This window comes from Heterodontus francisci, chromosome 6 (assembly GCF_036365525.1).
Source record: "Heterodontus francisci isolate sHetFra1 chromosome 6, sHetFra1.hap1, whole genome shotgun sequence".
In the NCBI taxonomy this organism is placed as follows: domain Eukaryota; kingdom Metazoa; phylum Chordata; class Chondrichthyes; order Heterodontiformes; family Heterodontidae; genus Heterodontus; species Heterodontus francisci.
In genome coordinates this window covers 9,037,856-9,060,661 of record NC_090376.1, presented here as the reverse complement: position 1 = coordinate 9,060,661, position 22,806 = coordinate 9,037,856, and the positions used below count along the sequence as shown (strand labels likewise).

The following is a 22,806-nucleotide window of genomic DNA, read 5'->3' as shown; positions in this document are numbered from 1 at the left end:
TAGCGACTGCTGTAGGAGAATACCCAGGTCTCGCTGCACATTCCCCTCTCTCAGTTTATAACTGTTCAGATAATAATCTGCCTTCCTGTTTTTGCTACCAAAGTGGATAACCTCACATTTATCCACATTATACTGCACCTGCCATGCATTTGCCCACTCACTCAACTTGTCCAAATCACCCTGAAGCCTCTCTGCATCCTCCTCACAACTCACCCTCCCACCCAGTTTTGTGTCATCTTCAAATTTGGAGATATTACATTTAGTTTCCTCATCTAAATCATTAATGTATATTGTGAATAGCTGGGGTCCCAGCACCGATCCCTGCGGTACCCCATTGTTAATGCCTGCCATTCGGAAAAAGATCTGTTTATTCCTACTTTTTGTTTCCTGTCTGCCAACCAATTTTCTATCCATCGTAATACACGACCCCCAATTCCATGCGCTTTAATTTTACACACTGATCTCTTATGTGGGACTTTGTTGAAGGACTTCTGAAAGTCCAAATAAACCACATCCACTAGAGTTCTAGTAGATTTGTCAAGCATGATTTCCCTTTCGTAAATCCATGCCGACTCTGCCCGATTCTACCACTGTTCTCTAAGTGCTCTGCTATAAAACCTTTGATAATGGACTGTAGAATTTTCCCCACTACTGACATCAGGCTGACTGGTCTATAATTCCCTGCTTTCTCTCTACCTCCCTTTTTAAATAGTGGGGTTACATTAGCTACCCTCCAATCTGTAGGAACTGTTCCAGAGTCTATAGAATCTTGGATGATGACCACCAATGCACCCACTATTTCTAGGGCCACTTCCTTAAGTACTCTGGGATGTAGATTATCAGGCCCTGGGGATTTATCGGCCTTCAATCCCACCAATTTCCCCAACACCATTTCTCTACTAATACAGATTTCCTTCAGTTCCTCCCTCTCACTAAACCCTGTGTTCCCCAACATTTCTGGTATGATATTTGTGTCCTCCTTTGTGTGAAGGCAGAACCAAAGTATGCATTTAGTTGGTCAGCCATTTCTTTGTTCCCCATAATAAATTCCCCTGCTTCTGACTGTAAGGGACCTACATTTGTCTTCACCAATCTTTTTCTCTTTTTTTCCTTTTTTGATTCTTTTCTTCTCTCCTCTGCCTTTTTGCCAATTATTTAAAATTTGTGCCCTCTGGTTACTGACTAGAAACAATTTCTCCTTATTAACTCTGCCAAATTGCTTCATAGTTTTAAACTGATCTAATAAATCTCCCCTTCACATTCTCTGCTCTGAAGGAGAACAATCCCATCTTCTCCAGTATCTCCAGATAACAAACCCATCAATCCTGGCATCATCCTAACAAATCTGCTCTGCACCCTCTCCAAGGCCTTGACTAAAATCTGGTTCCCAAAATTGGACACCAGCTGATCCCAAACCCATGACTTATAAAGGCTTAGTATACTCTCATAATTAAGAAAATTGATATGTACTCAATACTAGAATAGGCCCTTGTAGTTCAGGTGATTTGAATATGATAATAGGATCTCATGTGAAATCTTTAAGCATCTTTTAGCCTCATGAGATATAAATCAACAGCAATCAATGTGCCATTCACTGCAGCAATAGAGTGTTGGGTGTCAAGACATCCAATCAGATTTCGTTTGGCAGCCTAAAGGCCCTCAACATTAAGTTGTAACTTTTGGAGAGCAATGCCCTATTGCCATAAAGCCAGAGGGTTGCTCAATGTTGAAACTGGTGGTTGTGGGGTGACTGGGATTCCACAAAGGGGGCTGCTTCGGAGACCTTTAATTTTCTCTTGGACTTCAGTCTGCTGGTAGGATCATATACTGCCCCAGAGGCAACTGGGTACTGATGGGGTGTGCGGTGTGAACGCCGATCCATTGTCCCCCTCATTGAGAGTGGGCCTTGCTAAACAAGTTCAGGATAAGCCAGTCCCTCTGCACGTCCATCCTCCACTGCTAGGGCCTCAGTACAAACTCCATGCTGTCTCATCCAACAGTGCAGCACTCCCTCAGTACTGCACTGCAGTGTCAGCCTAGATTTGTGTGCACATGTCTTGAAGCCACACTTGAATCCACAACCTTCTCACCCAGAGTCAAGGGTATTACCAACTGCAGCATGGCTGGCACATTGACTGAGTAAATTACTTGGATGGTTTATCAAATGACCTAGAATCTTGGAATGCTCCACTGGCATCAGGTCCAGATGTTCCATTACAGAAAGAGGGGTGGGGGGGGCGGGGGGGAGCAGCAATTTCAGACTAGCCTCAGGACCAATCCAGAACTGCCAATAATTTCTCAGACTATGGCAAGGATTCCTGAGCTCAGATGCCTGCAGACCAACTCCCAGACCCATCCAAATCACAGCTCCTGCTGTCAGCATCATCCTGCTGTGCTCTCTGCAATGACACTCCTCCACTTATTCCAAGTTATCGTGTAAAATGTCAATGTTCTGCTTTCTTGCTGCCCTTTAGGCAGATGATTCCAGATATTAGGAATCTAAGTTATGAGGAAACATGAAGGTCAGACTCGTTCATGCAAAAAAAAAGACTTTGTGGTAAACCAATGGAAGTTCTCAAGGTAATGAAAGAAGGAACTTGCATTTATAAAGCGCCTTCCACAACCCCAAAGTTCTTTCCCATCAGGTTTTTTATTCGTTTGTGGAATGTGGGCAGCATTTATTGCCCAGCCCTAATTGCCCTCCAGAAGTTGGTGATGAGCTGCCTTCTTGAACTGCTGCAGTCATTGGGGTGTACGTACACCACAGTGCTGTTAGGAAGGGAGTTCCAGGATTTTGACTCAGCGACAGTGAAGGAACAGCGATATAGTTCCAAGTCAGGATGGTATGTGGCTTGGAGGGGAACTTGCAGGTGGTGATGTTCCCATGCATCTGCTGCCCTTGTCCTTCTAGGCGGTAGAGGTCGCGGGTTTAGAAGGTGCTGTCGAAGGAGCCTTGGTGAGTTGCTGCAGTGCATCTTATAGATGGTACACACTGCTGCCACTGTGTGTCAGTGGTGGAGGGAGTGAATGTTGAAGGTGGTGGATGGGGTGCCAATCAAGTGGGCTGCTTTGTCCTGGATGGTGTCAAACTTCTTGAGTGTTGTTGGAGCTGCACCCATCCAGGCAAGTGGAGAACATTCCATCACATTCCTGACTTGTGCCTTGTAGACGGTGGACAGGCTTTGCGGAGTCAGGAAATGAGTTACTCGCCGCAGAATTTCCAGCCTCTGACCTGCTCTTGTAGCCACACATTTATATGGCTGGTCCAGAACAGTTTCTGGTTAATGGTAACCTCCAGGATGTTGATAGTGGGGGATTCAGCGATGGTAATGCCATTGAATGTCAAGAGGAGATGGTTAGATTTTCTCTCGTTTAAGATTGTCATTGCCTAGGACTTGTGTGGTGTGAATGTTATTTGCCACTTATCAGCCCATGCCTGGATGTTGTCCAGGTCTTGCTGATGAGGTCCCGGAGGACTGGAAAATTGCTAATGTTGTCCCCTTGTTTAAGAAGGGTAGCAGGGATAATCCAGGTAATTATAGACCGGTGAGCCTGACGTCAGTGGTAGGGAAGCTGCTGGAGAAGATACTGAGGGATAGGATCTATTCCCATTTGGAAGAAAATGGGCTTATCAGTGATAGGCAACATGGTTTTGTGCAGGGAAGGTCATGTCTTAATAGAATTCTTTGAGGAAGTGACAAAGTTGATTGATGAGGGAAGGGCTGTAGATGTCATATACATGGACTTCAGTAAGGCGTTTGATAAGGTTCCCCATGGTAGGTTGATGGAGAAAGTGAAGTCGCATGGGATCCAGGGTGTACTAGCTAGATGGATAAAGAACTGGCTGGGCAACAGGAGACAGAGAGTAGCAGTGGAAGGGAGTTTCTCAAAATAGAGACGTGTGACCAGTGGTGTTCCACAGGGATCCGTGCTGGGACCACTGTTGTTTGTGATATACATAAATGATTTGGAGGAAAGTATAGGTGGTCTGATTAGCAAGTTTGCAGACGACACTAAGATTGGTGGAGTAGCAGATAGTGAAGGGGACTGTCAGAGAATACAGCAGAATATAGATAGATTGGAGAGTTGGGCGGAGAAATGGCAGATGGAGTTCAATCCGGGCAAATGCGAGGTGATGCATTTTGGAAGATCCAATTCAAGAGTGGACTATACAATAAATGGAAAAGTCCTGGGGAAAATTGATGTACAGAGAGATTTGGTTGTTCAGGTCCATTTAGTTTAGTTTAAGTTTAGAGATACAGCACTGAAACAGGCCCTTCGGCCCACCGAGTCTGTGCCGACCATCAACCACCCATTTATACTAATCCTACACTAATTCCATATTCCTACCACATCCCCACCTGTCCCTATATTTCCCTACCACCTACCTATACTAGGGGCAATTTTATAATGGCCAATTTACCTATCAACCTGCAAGTCTTTGGCATGTGGGAGGAAACCGGAGCGCTCGGAGGAAACCCACGCAGACACAGGGAGAACTTGCAAACTCCACACAGGCAGTACCCAGAATTGAACCCAGGTCACTGGAGCTGTGAGGCTGTCACCCAGAAGGTGGCAACGCAGGTCAATAGAGTGGTCAAGAAGGCATACGGCATGCTTTCCTTCATCGGACGGGGTATTGAGTACAAGAGTTGGCAGGTCATGTTACAGTTGTATAAGACTTTGGTTCGGCCACATTTGGAATACTGCGTGCAGTTCTGGTCACCACATTACCAAAAGGATGTGGATGCTTTGGAGAGGGTGCAGAGGAGGTTCACCAGGATGTTGCCTGGTATGGAGGGCGCTAGCTATGAAGAGAGGTTGAGTGGATTAGGATTATTTTCATTAGAAAGACGGAGGTTGAGGGGGACCTGATTGAGGTGTACAAAATCATGAGAGGTATAGACAGGGTGGATAGCAAGAAGCTTTTTCCCCAGAGTGGGGGATTCAATTACTAGGGGTCACGAGTTCAAAGTGAGAGGGGAAACGTTTAGGGGGGATATGCGTGGACAGTTCTTTACGCAGAGGGTGGTGGGTGCCTGGAACGTGTTGCCAGCGGAAGTGGTAGACGTGGGCACGATAGCGTCTTTTAAGATGTATCTAGACAGATACATGAATGGGCAGGAAGCAAAGAGATACAGACGCTTAGAAAATAGGCGACATGTTTAGATAGAGGATCTGGATCGGCGCAGGCTTGGAGGGCCGAAGGGCCTGTTCCTATGCTGTAATTTTCTTTGTTCTTTGTTCTTTGTGCTACATCTGGACATGGGCTGCTTCAGTATCTAAGGAGTCGAGAATGATGTTGAACATTGTGCAAACATCAGCAAACATCCCCACTTCTGACCTTTTGATGGAGAAAAGGTCATTGACGAAGCAGCTGAAGATGGTTGGGCCTAGGACACTACCCTGAGGAACTCCTGCAGTGATATCCTGGGACTGAGATGATTGACCTCCAACAATCACAAGCATCTTCATTTGCGCTAGGTATGGCTCCAACCAGCGGAGGGTTTTCCCCTTGATTCCCATTGACTCCAGTTTTGGTAGGATGTCGTACTCGGTGAGATGCTGCCTTGATGTCAAGAGCAGTCACTCTCCCCTCACCTCTGGAGTTCAGCTCTTTTGTCCATGTTTGGACCAAGACTGTAATGAGGTCAGGAGCTGAATGGCCCTGGCGAAACCCAAACTGAGTATCAGTGAGCAGGTAATTGCTAAGCAAGTGCCCTTTGACAGCACTGTCGATGACACTTTCCATCATTTTGCCAATGATTGAGAGTAGACTGATAGGGCAGTTATTGGCCGGGTTGGATTTGTCCTGCTTTTTGTGCACAGGGCATACCTGGGCAATTTTCCACATTTCTGGGTAGATGCCAATGTTAAAGCTGTACTGGAACAGCTTGGCTAGGGGTGTGGCTAGTTCTGGAGCACAAGTCTTCAGTACTATTGCTGGAATGTTGTCAGGGCCCATAGCCTTTACAGTATCTAGGGCCTTCAGCCATTTCTTGATATCATGTGGAGTGAATCGGATTGGCTGAAGACTGGCATCTGTTGTGCTGGGGACCTCAGGAGGAGGCCGAGATGGATCATCCACTCAGCACTTCTGGCTGAAGATGGATGCAAATGCCTCAGCCTTGTCCTTTGCACTGGTGTGCTGGGTTCTCCCATCATTGAGGATGGGCATATTTGTGGAGCTTCTTCCTTCTGTTAGTTTTTTAATTGTCCACCACCATTCACAATTCACCATCCACTGGATGTGGCAGGACTGCAGAGCTTAGATCTGACCCGTTGGTTGTGGGATCACTTAGCCTTGTCTATTGAATGCTGCTTCTGCTGTTTGGCATGCACGTAGTCCTGTGCTGTAGCTTCACCAGGCTGACACCTCATTTTTAGATATACCTGGTGCTGCTCCTGTCATGCCGTCCAGAACTCATTGAACCACGTTAGTCCCCTGGCTTGATGGTAATGGTAGAGTGAGGGATATGCCAGGCTATGAGGTTACAGATTGTGGTTGAATACAATTCTGCTGCTGCTGATGGTCCATAGCACCTCATGGATGCCCAGTTTTGAGTTGCTAGATCTGTTCAAAATCTATCCCATTTAGCATTGTGTAGTGCCACACAACACGATGGTGGGTACCCTCAATGTGAAGACGAGTCTTTGTCTCCACAATGACTGTGCGGTGGTCACTCCTACCAATACTGTCATGGACAGTTGCATTGCGACAGGTAGATTGGTGAGGATGAGGTCAAGTAGGTTTTTCCCTCACCACCTGCTGCAGACCCAGTCTAGCAGTTATGTTCTTTAGGACTCAGCCAGCTCACTCAGTAGTAGTGCTACCGAGCCACTCTTGGTGCTGGACATTGAAGTGTCCCACTCAGAGTACATTGTGTGCCCTTGCTATCCTCAGTGGTGTTCAACATTGAGAAGCACTAATTCATCAGCCAAGGAGCACGGAGGGTTGGGGGGGTGGGGTCGAGTGTGGTGCGGTAGATAGTAATCAGGAGGAGGTTTCCTTGCCCCCATGTTTGGCCTGACACCATGAGACTTCATGGGGTCCAGAGTCAATGTTGAGGACTCCCAGGGCAACTCCCCCCCACCTGTATACTACTATGCAGCCACTTTTGGTGGGTCTGTCCTGTTGGTGGGACAGGACATATCCAGGGATGGTGATTGTGGTGTCTGAGACATAGTCTGCAAGGTAAGAATTCTGTGAGTATGATTAGTCTGTGGGACAGCTCTCACAACTTTGGTACAAGCTCCCAAATGTTAGTAAGGAGGACTTTGCGGGGTCGACAGAGCTGTGTTTGCCATTGTCGTTTCCAGTGCCTTAGGTTGATGCCGGGTGATCCATTTGGTTTCATTCCTTTTCTTAGGCTTTGTAGCAGAGTTGATACAACTGAGTGGATTGCTAGGCCATTTTAGAGGTCAGTTAAGAGTCAACCACATTGCTGCGGCTCTGGAGTCAGGTAAGAACGGCAGATTTCCTTCCCTAAAGGACATTAGTGAACCTGATGGGTTTTTAAGAATAATCAACAATGGTTTCATGGTCACAATTAGACTAGATTTTAGTTCCAAATTTATTAATTGAATTCAAATTTCACTATTTACTGTGGTGGGATTCGAAGGTATGTCCCCAGCACATTAGCCTGGAGCTCTGGGTTACTAGTCACGTGCCACCACCTTTCCTAAACAGAGGCTCCATCTGCCTTGTCAGGTGGATATAGAAGATCCCATGGAACAATGTTAAAGAAGAGCAAGGGAGGTCCTCCTGCTATCCTGGCCAACATTTAGTCCTCAATCAATATTACAAAACCAGATTATCTGGTCATTATTACATTGCTGTTTGTGGGATTTTGCTGTGTGCACATTGGCTGCTGTGTTTCATACATTACAACACTTTGAAAGAATTTCATTGCCTCTGAAGCACTTTAGGACATCCCGTGGTCATGAAAGGTGCTATATAAATGAAAATCTTTTTAAATTCACGTTCAGTTTAGTATTTCTTTTCTAGAAATTCCCCTTATATTCATCACCTGAAATTGTTTCACCAACAATGGCTAACCTATAACGCACCCAGGTGTTGGCTCACTTAATCTCTCTCCTAGACACAATTCAAGCTTGTTAGAAGAAAGACTTGCATTTATATAGCACCTCTTACAACATCAGGACATTCCCGACCATTTTACAGCCAATGAAGTACTTTTGAAATGTATTCAGTATTTGTAATGTAGGATTTTTTTTATTCATTCAGCTGGTGTGAGCATCGCTGACAAGGCCAGCATTTCTTGCCCATCTCTAATTGCCCTGGAAAAGGTGGTGGTGAGCTGCCTTCTTGAACTGCTGCAGTCCATGTGGGGTAGGTATACCCACAGGTCTGTTAGGAAGGGAGTTCCAGGACTTTGACCCAGCGACAGTGGAGGAACAATTATATAGTTCTGAATCAGCATGGTGTGTGGCTTGGAGAGGAACTTGCAGGTGGTGGTGTTCCCAAGTGTCTGCTGCCCTTGTCCTTCTAGGTGGTAGAGGCCACAGATTTGGAATTTGCTGTTGTAGGAACCTTGGCAGGTTGGTAGCCAGCAAGCTCCCACAAACAGCCATATGATAATGACCAGATCATCTGTTTTAGTGATGTTGGTAAGGGTGCAAGACCGCTGGGTGGAACACTACCTAGAACTGTACTCCAGGGAAAATGTTATCACTGAGACCGCCCTCACTGCAGCCTAGTCTCTGCCAGTCATGGATGAGTTGGACGTACAGCCAACAAAATCGGAACTCAGTGATGCCATTGATTCTCTAGCCAGCGGAAAAGCCCCTAGGAAGGACAGCATTACCCCTGAAATAATTGAGTGCCAAGCCTGCTATACTCTCAGCACTCTACGAACTGCTTTGCCTGTGCTGGGACAAGGGAGCAGTACCACAGGACATGCGCGATGCCAATATCATCACCCTCTGTAAGAACAAGGGTGACCACGGTGACTGCAATAACTACCGTGGAATCTCCCTGCTCAGCATAGTGGGGAAAGTCTTCGCTTGAGTCGCTTTAAACAGGCTCCAGAAGCTGGCTGAGCGTGTCTACCCTGAGGCACAGTGTGGCTTTCGTGCAGAGAGATCGACCGTTGACATGCTGTTCTCCCTTCGCCAGCTACAGGAGAAATGCCGTGAACAACAGATGCCCCTCTACGTTGCTTTCATTGATCTCACCAAAGCCTTTGACCTCGTCAACAGACGTGGTCTCTTCAGACTACTAGAAAAGATCAGATGTCCACCAAAGCTACTAAGTATCATCACCTCATTCCATGACAATATGAAAGGCACAATTCAGCACAGCGGTGCCTCATCAGACCCTTTCCTATCCTGAGTGGCGTGAAACAGGGCTGTGTTCTCGCACCTACACCGTTTGGGATCTTCTTCTCTCTGCTGCTTTCACATGCGTTCAAGTCTTCAGAAGAAGGAATTTTCCTCCACACAAGATCAGGTGGCAGGTTGTTCAACCTTGCCCATCTAAGAGCGAAGACCAAAGTACAGAAATTCCTCATCAGGGAACTCCACTTTGCTGACGATGCTGCATTAACATCCCACACTGAAGAGTGTCTGCAGAGACTCATCGACAGGTTTGCGGCTGCCTGCAATGAATTTGGCCTAACCATCAGCCTCAAGAAAACAAACATCATGGGACAGGACGTCAGAATTGCCCCATCCATAAATATCGGCGACCACACTCTGGAAGTGGTTCAAGAGTTCACTTACCTAGGCTCAACTATCACCAGTAACCTGTCTCTAGATGCAGAAATCAACAAGCGCATGGGAAAGGCTTCCTTTGCTATGTCCAGACTGGCCAAGAGAGTGTGGGAAAATGGCGCACTGACACGGAACACAAAAGTCTAAGTGTATCAAGCCTGTGTCCTCAGTACCTTGCTCTATGGCAGTGAGGCCTCGACAACGTACGTCAGCCAAGAGCGACGTCTCAATTCATTCCATCTTCGCTGCCTCCGGAGAATCCTTGGCATCAGGTGGCAGGACCATATCTCCAACACAGAAGTTCTCGAGGCGACCAACATCCTCAGCATATACACCCTACTAAGCCAGCGGCGCTTGAGATGGCTTGGCCATGTGAACCGCATGGAAGATGGCAGGATCCCCAAGGACACATTGTACAGCGAGCTCGGCACTGGTATCAGACCCATCGGCCGTCCTTGTCTCCGCTTTAAAGACGTCTGCAAACGTGACATGAAGTCCTGTGACATTGATCACAAGTCGTGGGAGTCAGTTGCCAGCGATCGCCAGAGCTGGCGGGCAGCAATAAAGGCAGGGCTAAAGTGTGGCGAGTCGAAGAGACTTAGCAGTTGGCAGGAAAAAAGACAGAAGCGCAAGGAGAGAGCCAACTGTGTAACAGCCCTGACAACCAATTTTATCTGCAGCACCTGTGGAAGAGCCTGTCACTCTACAATTGGCCTTTATAGCCACTCCAGGCGCTGCTTCACAAACCACTGACCACCTCCAGGCACTTACCCATTGTCTCTCGAGACAAGGAGGCCAAAGAAGAAGAAGAAAGAAGAAGAAGGTAAGGGTAAATATTGGCCAGGGCACCGGGGATAGCTCCCCTACTATTCTTCAAAGTAGCGTCATGCGATCTTTTACGTCCAAATGAGAGGGCAGATGAAGCCTCAGTTTAACATCTCATCCAAAAAAAAAGCACCTCTGATAGTACAGCACTCCCTCTGTATGGCACTGGAGTGTCAGCTTAGACTTTTTGTGCTTAAGTTGTTGGAGTGGGAATCAGACCCATAACGTTCTGACTCAGAGTAAAAGTGCTACCCACGAGCCACAGCTGACAACTATTGATTTTGAACAAAATCTATAATTTACTGGTGGTTGTTAAGTCTGGTGAAGGGGATACAGATTGGGCATTGCCAACCCTGACTGCAATCCTAACCATAATGCTGAGGGCAAGTTTTTCTAATGTTGTATTTCCATATTTGCTGTTTTGATAAATCATCCCTGATGAGGGAGAATAACAAAAATACATTTATTGCACTAGGATTGTAAAAATACCAAAAATAAATGATTTATCTGAATGAGAATCTATCTTGAAAAGATCCTTGTGTTCACTGCAGTGCTGATGACAGCGTCCCTGTATTACCAGGCTCTATAATGGCACTGCATAGAGGCGCTGCACTTCAGGTGGTTTGACGCAGTTTGAGAAGGTCTTGGTCAGACAAGGGGTGTGGGAGTTTGATCTAAAATAAAATGAGGTGTCCATGGATTCAAAGTATCAAATATTCCCAGCCAATCTGATATGATGCGTGTGAGAAGTCAGGAGGGATACTGGGTGAGTGGAGGGATCAGCAATGTTGGAATAGTAACAGGGTGTGTGCATTTGTGTGCCTGTGTTTTTTCGAATCCGATTGGGTGGGCTACTCTGCAAAGTCACTGGATTCTTCAAAAACAATTTTGGAAGAAAAAAAGGACTGTAGAATCTGTAATATTGGTGCCAGTCAGGATTATGCCACATTCCCACATAAATTCAATTAAGATGATTAAATGGGTAAACCTACTTTAAAGGGGGATTTTAATCAAGCTTCACCTTTAACTGATATTTAAAATTAATTTGTACCCAAATAATTTATGTATATGGTTGAAAAAGGTCGATAAAATTTCCAGAATTAATAACTTTTACCTGTCTATCTTCCTACTATCTCTATATTATTTATCTTTACATTGGTCCAGTTTTTGATTCAGTTTCGGATTGGCGTCCCTCCTCCATTGACTGCAAGTCATGTATTTAATGAATATTAAAAAGCTATTTTAAGGGAAGGGAAAGGGGTCACTGGGTCGCATACCCAGAATGGAAAGAACGTCAGGGTGGAATAAACAGCGAGCAAGTGCTTGAAAGGACGCGACAACAAGGGAGGGAGGAGGGAGGGGTGGAGAGCTACAGACAACAGTTAGGAAGGGAACCACACCTGCCGATTGGTGGCTCTATGCCCGTGGAGGTGGAGGAGAACACCAGCAGATGTAGGGTATTCTCATGCACCTTGCGTTCGGCTGCCAAAGGTTACATAAAATGCTGAACCACACAATCGGAGTCAGGAATTAATCCCATGCAAAATCTGACCCTGACTTTAGCCCTGCAAGTATCTAAGCAGACATATCAATTGCAGTCGAGAGTGTAACGAAATGAACCCATAAAAGATTGCATTTTGGATAGATAAATATAGAAAAATAATTTAGAAGTGGTACCTCAGTCGTCTTGGCAACAGAGTCCTGGTCGCCCCCGGAAGGCTGTGCGTCGATGCCCAGGACTCGGAATTGATGTTGGGGAGCAGCCCCATCGGTGACCTCGGAATACTTAGTGAAAACCAGAGGCACGGCAATATCAGCCTTGTCCAGCTGGTTCCAGAAGCGAGCGATGCAACACGCCCGGCTTATGCACGGCCAAGCCATCGCTCTCCAGGGTGCTGAAACCCTCCTTCGCGATCTCCCGAGCAGATCGAAGGAAACCCACCAAAAGAAAAACCCTCGAGTCCGCTCCAACGTCCTGTCGTCACTAAATGTCACTAAATTTACTAATCTCTTTGCTGTGAGATGTTTTCCATCCACAAAATAGCTTTGATACCTAAAAGAAATCACTCAAAGGATGGTTTGGGTCCTATCGCTCACAGAGGCAAAACGAGATTTGTTCATTTGCAAGGACCACACCCTCTCTGGTTCAAACATCCTCGATCTCAGGATGTTCGAGAGGGAACTGGAGCCAAAGAAAACCTTTTCCTCCCCATCGTCAGCACACGCCGTGTGGCTGCAGAGATGGAGGGAGGGAGGGGGAAGGGAGCGAGAGAGAGACAGAGACAAGCCCTTTAACTGTTTTCTGTCCGGATCGCCAATAGTCATTAGCTTAGGATGTCATCATAAATGTAACTCTTCATTTAAAAGGACAACAACTGCATGAACACATAAAGGCTGGAAACGTACAGCAGGTGCCAGAAAGCAGGTGGGAACCTTTATGGTTAATAGGGTGGAGATATGTTAATTATATAGCCATACGTTTAATTGTAGGCAGGTGGAGGGTGTTAATTGGGGTCTTACTTAAAACATATATAAGGAGACAATCACTGAAACGGGGGTGGTTGTGGTGGTGGCAGTAGGAGGAGTAGTTAGGCGTTATATCTTTATAATTGTTTCTTCTTCTTTGGCCTCCTTGTCTCGAGAGACAATGGGTAAGCGGCTGGAGGTGGTCAGTGGTTTGTGAAGCAGCGCCTGGAGCGGCTATAAAGGCCAATTCTGGAGTGACAGGCTCTTCCACAGGTGCTGCAGAGAAATTTGTTTGTCGGGGCTGTTGCACAGTTGGCTCTCCCCTTGCGCCTCTGTCTTTTTTCCTGCCAACTACTAAGTCTCTTTGACTCGCCACATTTTAGCCCCGTATTTATGGCTGCCCGCCGGCTCTGGCGAATGCTGGCAACTGTTTACTCTGTGAATAAATGTAAGACTGAATAAAAATTGGCTCCAGTTTCATCTTGCAACAGATACACCTATGAGAACTCAGTTTTTGCTCACATACCTGCTGTGCACTTTCAGCATTTTTTTTTTTGATTTTTAGCACTTGATGGTGTAAAGTTATCGAAACGTAGAATCTGAGTATTGCTGAAAATAGAGACACGTTGTCAAAACTTTTCGTCTTGCACCCATTAGGACAATAGGCCGGCACAGTGGCCCAGTGGTTAGCACCACAGCCTCACAGCTCCAGCGACCCAAGTTCAGTTCTGGGTACTGTCTGTGCGGAGTTTGCAAGTTCTCCCTGTGACCGCGTGGGTTTCCGCCGGGTGCTCCGGTTTCCTCCCACAGCCAAAGACTTGCAGGTTGATAGGCAAATTGGCCATTGTAAATTGCCCCTAGTGTAGGTAGATGGTAGGAGAATGGTGGGGATGTGGTAGGGAATATGGGATTAATGTAGGATTAGTATAAATGGGTGGCTGTTGGTCAGCACAAACTCGGTGGGTGGAAGGGCCTATTTCAGTGCTGTATCTCTAAAATAAAATAAACTAAAAATAAAATCGCAAGAATAACCAAAGTAAGGAAAAATAACAAGTTATGCTGCATGAGAAGAGAGTGCTGATGGGTTGGCAAGTGAACTCTGATTGGATGAGTTGTTGCTATGGAGAATGTACCAGTTTACCATGACTGACAGTTAATGGCCAAGCTTTGTTTAAAAATTAAACCAGGCAGCTTGACTCTGAATGGTCAAGGCATTGCCCTGAGGAATACAAACATATGAATTAGGAGCAGGAGTAGGCCACTCAGCCCTTTGAGCCTGCTCCACCATTCAATAAGTTCATGGCTGAACTGATTTCTCCACATTTCCACCTAGCCCCGATAACTTTCCACCCCTTGCTTATCAAGAATCTATCTACCTCTGCCTTAAAAATATTCAAAGACTTTGCTTCCACCACCTTTTGAGGAAGAGAATTCCAAAGACTGACAACCCTCTGAAAGAAGAAAATTCTCCTCATCTTTGTCTTAAGTGGACGACCCCTTATTTTTAAACAGTGACGCCTAGTTCTAGATTCTCCCAAAAGGGGAAACATCCTTTCCACATCCAACCTGTCAAGATCCCTCAAGATCTTATATGTTTCAATGAAGTCACCTCTTACTCTTCTAAATTCCAGCAGATACAAGCCTAGCCTGTCCAATCTTTCATCATAAGACGGCCTGCCCATTCCAGATATTAGTCTAATATACCTTTTCTGTACTGCCTCCAACACATTCACATCCTTCCTTAAATAAGGAGACCAATACTGTACACAGTACTCCAGATGTGGTCTCACCAATGCCCTGTATTGCTGAAGCATAACCTCCCTACTTTTGTATTCAATTCCCCTCATGATAAACGATAACATTCTATTAGCTTTCCTAATTATGTGCTGTACCTTTTGTGATTCATGCACAAGGATACCCAGATCCCTCTGCAATCTCTCACCATTTAGATAATATGCTTTTTTTTATTCTTCCTGCCAAAGTGGACAATTTCCCACTTTCCCACATTATACTCTATTTGCCAGATCTTTTCCAACTCACTTAACCTTTTTATATCCTTTTGTAGCCTCCTTATGTCCTCTCCACAAGTTACTTTTCTACCGATCTTTGCGTCATCAGCAAATTTAGCAACCATAACTTTGGTCCCTTCATCTAAGTCATTTCTATAAATTGTGAAAAGTTGAGGCCCCAGCACAGATCCCTGTGGCACACCACTCGTTACATCTTGCCAACCAGAAAATGAGCCATTTATACCTACTCTCTGTTTCCTGTTAGCTAACCAATCTTCTATCCATGCCAATATGTTACCCCTTACACCATGAGCTTTTATTTTCTGCAAGAACCTTTGATTTGGCACCTTATCAAATGCCTTCTGGAAATCCAAGTACAATACATCCACCAGTTCCTATTTATCCACAGCACATGTAACTCCCTCAAGGAACTCCTATAAATTGGTTAAACATGATTTCCCTTTCACGAAACCATGTTGGCTCTGCCTAATTACCTTGAATTTTTCTAAATGTCCTGCTAAAACATCATTAATAATAGCTTCTAACATTTTCCCTCAGACAGATGTTAAACTAACTGGCCTGTAGTTTCCTGCTTTCTGTCTCCCTCCCTTTTTGAATAAAGGACTTACATTTGCTATTTTCCAATCTAATGGAACCTTCCCTGAATCTAGGGAATTTTGGAAAATTAAAACTAACGCACCAACTATCTCACTAGCCACTTCTTTTAATACCCTAGGATGAAGTCCATCAGGACCTGGGGACTTGTCAGCTCGCAGCTCCAACAATTTCTTCAATACCACTTTCCTGGTGATTATAATTTTCTTGCGTTCCTCTCTCCCTTCCATTTTCTGACTTACAGCTAATACTGAGATGTTACTTGTATCCTCAATGAACCAGCGAATAGCTGTCACTTATTTTGTTCAGCTGAAACAGGCACAATGCTTGTACATATTCTTTCTGTCTGATAAGAAAAGGGCCCTGTGTATTAATATATGTAGCTTCCAGTACGCGCAAATGCGCCACAGTGCGAGCCCTACTGACAATATTAAATTAGTTGTCAGTGTAATTCTTAGCACACTGCGGATTATTTAGCAAATGTTGTCCGATCGCAGAATCACATCTAATGCTGGACATTGTGTTTTGAGTTTTGCAAGCACGGGCTGGTTGGGTACGGCCTGTACCTTGCCCATTCCGAACAGCAGAAGGGACATGTTGTTTGATACGATCTGCCAGTCTTTGGGATGTATGGCCTATATACCTAGCATCACACTGGCATTGAAATTCACTGGTCAATGCACACATTGGGATTCTTACAGGTTCACACGCTGTAAGGTTGGCCTTATCGGCAACCTCGAAAATAGGGCCCAAGCCATTTGCTCACCATGCAAACTTGATGCTGAAATAGGGCGAATCAAAGACATCCTGTGTGAAAATGGCTACCCTGATCAGATCATTTCTCAATGTATATTGCGCAAACTTATGAATGGACCTAAGGCCATTTTTTTCGGCCCTGAAAAGTGCCCGATCTACCTCCAATTAAAAGCAAAATACTAACAATAAAAACAAGAAATGTTGGAAATACTCAGCAGGTCTGGCAGCATCTGTGGAGAATGAAGCAGAGTTAACGTTTCAGGTCAGTGACCCTTCATCAGAACTGGCAAATATTAGAAATGTAAAAGGTTTTAAGCAAGTAAAGCGGGGGTGGGGCAAGAGATAACAAAAGAGGTGTTGATGGGACAAGGTCACAGAGAATAACTGACCAGAAGGTCATGGAGCAAAGGCAAACAGTATGTTAATGGTGTGCTGAAAGACAAAGTGTTAGTACAGAGAGGGTGTTAATGGACTGAAAACTGAACAGCTTGGCCCCAAGCACAAACATGTAAAAACAGTGGGTAGGCACAGTAGAAACAAACGAAACAAGCTAAAATAAAACAAACACATAAAAAAGAAAAAATAACTAAAAATAAAAATAAAAAGGGGGTCGCATCATGCTCTGAAATTATTGAACTCAATGTTTAGTCTGGCAGGCTGTAGCATGCCTGATCGGTAAATGCAGTGCTGTTCCTCGAGCTTGCGTTGATGTTCACTGGAACACTGCAGCAATCCCAGGAAAGAGATGTGAGCATGAGAGAAGCGAGGAGTGTTGAAATAGCCAGCAACCGGAAGCTCAGGGTCATGCTTTCAGACTGAGCGGAGGTGTTCCGCAAAGAAGTCACCCAGTCTGCGTTTGGTCTCCCCAATGTAGAGGAGACCACATTGTGAGCAGTGATTACAGTATACTACATTGAAAGAAGTACAAGGAAATCTCTGCTTCTCCTGAAAGGAGTGTTTGGGGCCTTGGATAGTGAGGAGAGAGGAGGTAAATGAGCAGGTATTACACCTCCTGCGATTGCAGGGGAAGGTGCCGTGGGAAGGGCACGAGGTGGTGGGGGCAATGGAGGAGTGGACCAGGGTGTTGCAGAGGGAATGATCCCTTCGGAATGCTGACAGGGGAAGGAAGGGAAAGATGCGTTTGGTAGTAGCATCACGCTGGAGGTGGCAGAAATGGCAGAGGATGATCCTTTGGATGTGGAGGTTGGTGGGGTGGAAAGTGAGGACAAGGGAAACTCTGTTGCAGTTCTGGGAGGGAGGGGAAGGGGTGAGGGTAGAGGTGTGGGAAATGGGTCGGACCTCAAATTACCCTGGAAGGGTAAGGTACGGGTCATACCCAACCAGCCCTTGCTTGCAAAATTCAAAACACAATATCCAACATTACATGTGATTCTGCGATTGGACAACATTTACTAAATAATATACCGTGTGTTAATAATTACACTGACAAACAATTTAAGATTGTCAGTAGGGCTCGCACTGTGGCACATTTGCGTGTACTGGAAGCTACATATATTAATACACAGGGCCCTTTTCTTTGCAGACAGGAAGAATATGTACAAACATTGTGCCTGTTTCAGCTGAACAAAATAACTGACAGCCATTTGCTGGTTCATTCTTCAGGGCAATGCTTTGACCAATCAGACTCAAGCTGCCTTGTTTAAATTTCAAACAAAGCTTCGCAGTTAACTGTCAGTTACCATAAACTGGTGCATTCGCCATGGCAACGCCTCACCCAATCAGAGTTCACTTGCCAACCAATCAGCACTATTTTCTCATGTAGCATAAGTTGTTGTTTTCCTGATAAATGCAAGACGAAAAGCTTCGACAACATGTCTCTATTTTCAGCAATACTCAAGTTCTGTACCACTAAATGACTATTAAAGATAGAATCATACAACATCAAACAAGGCCATTCAACCCATTAAGCCTGTGCTGGCTCTTTCAAAGAGTTATTCATTTAGTACCATTCACCCTGTTCTTACTCAGTGGCTTTGCAAAATTTTCTATTTCAAGTTTATATCCAATTACCCTTTGAAAGTTATGATTGAATCTACTTTCACTGTCCTTTCTGACAGTACATTCCAGATTATTGCAAATTTCTGCATAAAAAATAAATTTGTTGAATCTGTCCTCCGGTTTTTTTTTGCCAATTATCTTAAATCTGTGTCCTGTGGTTACTGATCCTCCTGCCACCGGAAGCAGTTAGAGTCATAGAGTCATAGAGATAGACAGCACAGAAACAGGCCCTTCGGCCCATCGTGTCTGTGCCTGCCATCAAGCAGCTAACTATTCGAATCCCATTTTCAGCACTTGGCCTGTAGCCTTGTATGCTATGGCTTTTCAAGTGCTCATCTAAATGCTTCTTAAATGTTGTGAGGCTTCCTGCCTCCACCACCTCTTCAGGCAGTGCATTCCAGATTCCAACCACCCCCTGGGTGAAATTTTTTTTCCTCAAATCCCCCTAAACCTCCTGCCCCTTACCTTAAATCTATGCCTCCTGGTTAGTGACCTCTATGCTAAGGAAAAAAGTTTCTTCCTATCTAACCTATCAATGCCCCTCATAATTTTGTATACCTCAATCATGTCCCCCCTCAGCCTTCTCTGCTCTAAGGAAAACAGCCCTAGACTTTTCAGTCTCTTCATAGCCGAAATGCTCCGGCCCAGGCAACATCCTGGTGAATCTCCTCTGCACCCTCTCCAGTGCAATCACATCCTTCCTAAAGTGTGGTGACCAGAACTGTACACAGTACTCCAGCTGTGGCCTAATTAGCCTTATCTACCTGTGCTGCTGCCTTCAGTAATCTATGGACAAGTACGCCAAGGTCCCTCTGCCCCCCGAGGACTTCCTAGGGTCCTACCATCCATTGTATATTCCCTTGCCTTGTTAGTCCTCCCAAAATGCATCACCTCACACTTCTCATGATTAAATTCCATTTGCCACTGCTCCGCCCAATTTACCAGCCCATTTATATCATCCTGTAATCTAAGGCTTTCCTGCGGCCGCATCTGGAGTATTGCGTGCAGTTCTGGTCACCACATTATAGGAAGGTTGTGGAAGCTTTGGAAAGGGTGCAGAGGAGATTTACTAGGATGTTGCCTGGTATGGAGGGAAGGTCTTACGAGGAAAGGCTGAGGGACTTGAGGTTGTTTTCGTTAGAGAGAAGGAGGAGGAGAGGTGACTTAATAGAGACATATAAGATAATCAGAGGGTTAGATAGGGTGGATAGTGAGAGTCTTTTTCCGCGGATGGTGATGGCAAACACGAGGGGACATAGCTTTAAGTTGAGGGGTGAAAGATATAGGACAGATGTCAGAGGTAGTTTCTTTACTCAGAGAGTAGTAGGGGCGTGGAACGCCCTGCCTGCAACAGTAGTAGACTCGCCAACTTTAAGGGCATTTAAGTGGTCATTGGATAGACATATGGATGAAAATGGAATAGTGTAGGTCAGATGGTTTCACAGGTCGGCGCAACATCGAGGGCCGAAGGGCCTGTACTGCACTGTAATGTTCTATGTTCCTCACTATTTATGACACCAACAATTTTCCTGTGATCTGCGAACTTACTGATCATACCTCCTATATTCACATCTAAATCATTACTGTACACAAACGTCAAGAGTCTCAGCACCGATCCCTGCGGTACACCACTGGTCACAGGTTTCCACTTGCAAAAACAACCCTTGACCATCACCCGCTGCCTCCTGTCACTAAGCAATTTTGGATCCAAATTGCCCTGGATCCCATGGGCATTAACTTCTTAACCAATCTCCCATGTGGGACCTTATCAAAAGCCTTACTGAAGTCCATGTAGACTACATCAACTGCTTTACCCTCATCTACACATCTCGTCACCGCCTTGAAAAATTCAATCAAGTTAGTTAGACACGATCTCCCCCTGACAAAGCCATGCTGACTATCCCTGATTAATCTCTGCCTCTCCAAGTGCAGATTAATCTTGTCCCTCAGAATTTTTTCCAATAGTTTTCCTACTACTGATGTTAGACTCACCGGCCTGTAATTACCTGGTTTATCCCTGCTACCCTTCTTGATTAATGGTACCACATTCACTGTCCTCCAGTCCTCTGGTACCTCTCCTAAGGCCAGAGAGGATTTGAAAATTTGTGTCAGAGCCCCTGCAATCTCCTCCCTTGCCTCACATAGCAGCCTGGGATACATCTCATCTGGGCCTGGGGATTTATCCACTTTTAAGCACACTAAAACAGCTAATACTTCCTCCCTTTCAATGCTAATATGTTCAAGTATATCACAATCCCCTTCCCTGATCTCTACACCTACATTGTCCTTCTCCATAGTGAACACAGATGAAAAGTAATCATTTAAAACCTCACCTATGTCCTCCGGCTCCACACACAGATTGCCACTTTGGTCCCTAATGTGTCCTACTCTTTCCCTGGTTATCCTCTTGTCCTCAATATAGTTATAAAACGCCTTAGGATTTTCCTTTGTCTGGCCCGCCAGTGTTTTTTCATGTCCCCTCTTCACTCTCCTAATTACTTTTTTAAGTACCCCCCCCCCTACACTTTCTATACTTCTCTCGTGCTTCCGTTGTTTTCAGCACTCTGAATCTGCCATAAGCCTCCTTTTTTTTCCTTATCCAATCCTCTATATCCCTTGACATCCAGCGTTCCCTGGACTTGTTGCTCCTCTTTCACTCTATTAAAACCCGGCACAATCTTGAACAGTTCTATTAAGTCGCCCCTTAACCTTTGTTGCTTTCAGGAGAATAATCCCAACTTCTCCAGTCCCGCCGCATCATGGAATGTGGAACTTGCTACCACAAGGAATCGTTAAGGTGAATAGCATAGATACATTTAAGGGGAGGAACGCTAAGTACATGAGGAAGAAAGGAATTATCAACTTTATTGACAGGATTAGATGAAGAAGGTTGGAGGATGCTATTGTGGAGCATAAAAACTGGCGTGGTCTGTTTCTGTGCTATACACACTATGCAATTTTGTCAAATTTTATTCTCCCCAACCCAAGGAAACTGAGGCATTTGAATTATATCCTAACCGAAATAAACCAGCATAGCACACAGAAGGAGATTAAAACTCCAACCTTATGGTCTTCATGCGTTAATGCGTCAGCCGCTCATTATACTTACAGGCGTGCCTTGGAATTTTGCACCAGAATTTCCTGTGATTAGAAAACTATTTTGGTGTCGTGCCCTCAACAGGGAATCTTGGACCTGTGTGAATAGGGCAAGCAATTGTTTGATGAATTCTTACTGAGACATGCTAAGCCTAAACCAGGAAATATAAGTTAGAATATTTAATTCAATGCCAAAGCGTATGCAGAAATCAAAGTAAAGAGAGGGGAAGGAAGATTGGATTACAAGAAACAGATAGAAGGGACAGAAAGAAAAAGTAAAAATAACATATTTCATATACATTTTTAAAAATTTTAAACCCAAAGGAATTGAGACTCTACACTTGTAGAAGTTAATTTTCTGTTCTAGAGAGGGTGTTTGTCAGTAATTCAGACTTAATTTAGCATTAAAAATTTACTCACACTGATAGGACAAACCCTATCTTCTGGTGAGTTTAGTGGGTGTCTATCAGTTAAGTACAGCAAGTTCATATCCTCAATGTCAAGTATCTTGGCAAGATATTGTTACAGCACAGCTTCTGAAGGAACAGGGCAACTCAGACAGCAACTTGCTGATTTCTATATTTAACTGCGGGCCAGAGATCACTGGAAATTGCTGTCCGGTTTAAATGTTTGTATCAGAGAACTGACAGCTGTGCCATTACTAGATAGTGCCATTGTCCAATAGGCTATGGGAGACAATCAGGAGATGCAGCATTCCTGTTTAATCTCAATAATCTCTATTTTCAAGAGGTTATTGTATAAAATTCATTTTGGTTTACATTTAAAGTAGAGATTGAGCCTTGATGTATTATTACTTTGCTGTAAATTAATTTTGTCCCACAGAGAAATAGAATTGTCATTGTTGAGATGCGATCAGGGATGCAAATTGCATTTTAAAAAAAATCATAAATGGGGCCATTACATAAAATGTAATCATGAAATATATATTTTTTTCAAATGAATTTGTTGTTTGTTTCAATTGTCATGACTGGGTGAACCTTTTGTTACTTGTTTAAGATATTTTTGCTTTGTAGGAAATGCTATTTTTCTTTTTGAATTTCTTTTCCCAGCCTTCTCCCCTCCTCTTCTCCAATTGATACTCCTGCTGGGATATGCACCATCTGCTACCTCATCCAAGTGGCCTGTGCGTTATGTTTATGCCAAGTGAGTGAGTATCAGAAGTTTATTTGGCCATATAAGGCACCACAATAGATCTCAAACCTGTTCTCAAACAATCAAATGCACATATGTACTTACTAGTGATCATTGCGGGAGACCTTCATTC

The 22,806-nt window shown here is 44.7% G+C and overlaps 1 protein-coding gene across 1 annotated transcript in view; it reads right to left on the bottom strand.

The window, feature by feature from the left end:
* The window catches only part of map6a (microtubule-associated protein 6a), a 43,432-nt gene extending 30,991 nt beyond the window's left edge, over positions 1 to 12,441 (bottom strand). The window contains exons 1-3 of the mRNA XM_068034399.1: positions 12,238 to 12,441; positions 11,383 to 11,434; positions 10,931 to 10,995 (exon numbers count right to left, since the gene is read on the bottom strand). Coding sequence (XP_067890500.1) covers positions 10,931 to 10,995; positions 11,383 to 11,434; positions 12,238 to 12,441 — 321 coding nt within the window. The remainder of the gene's footprint in view (positions 1 to 10,930; positions 10,996 to 11,382; positions 11,435 to 12,237) is intronic.
* Between the last annotated feature and the right edge of the window lie 10,365 nt (positions 12,442 to 22,806).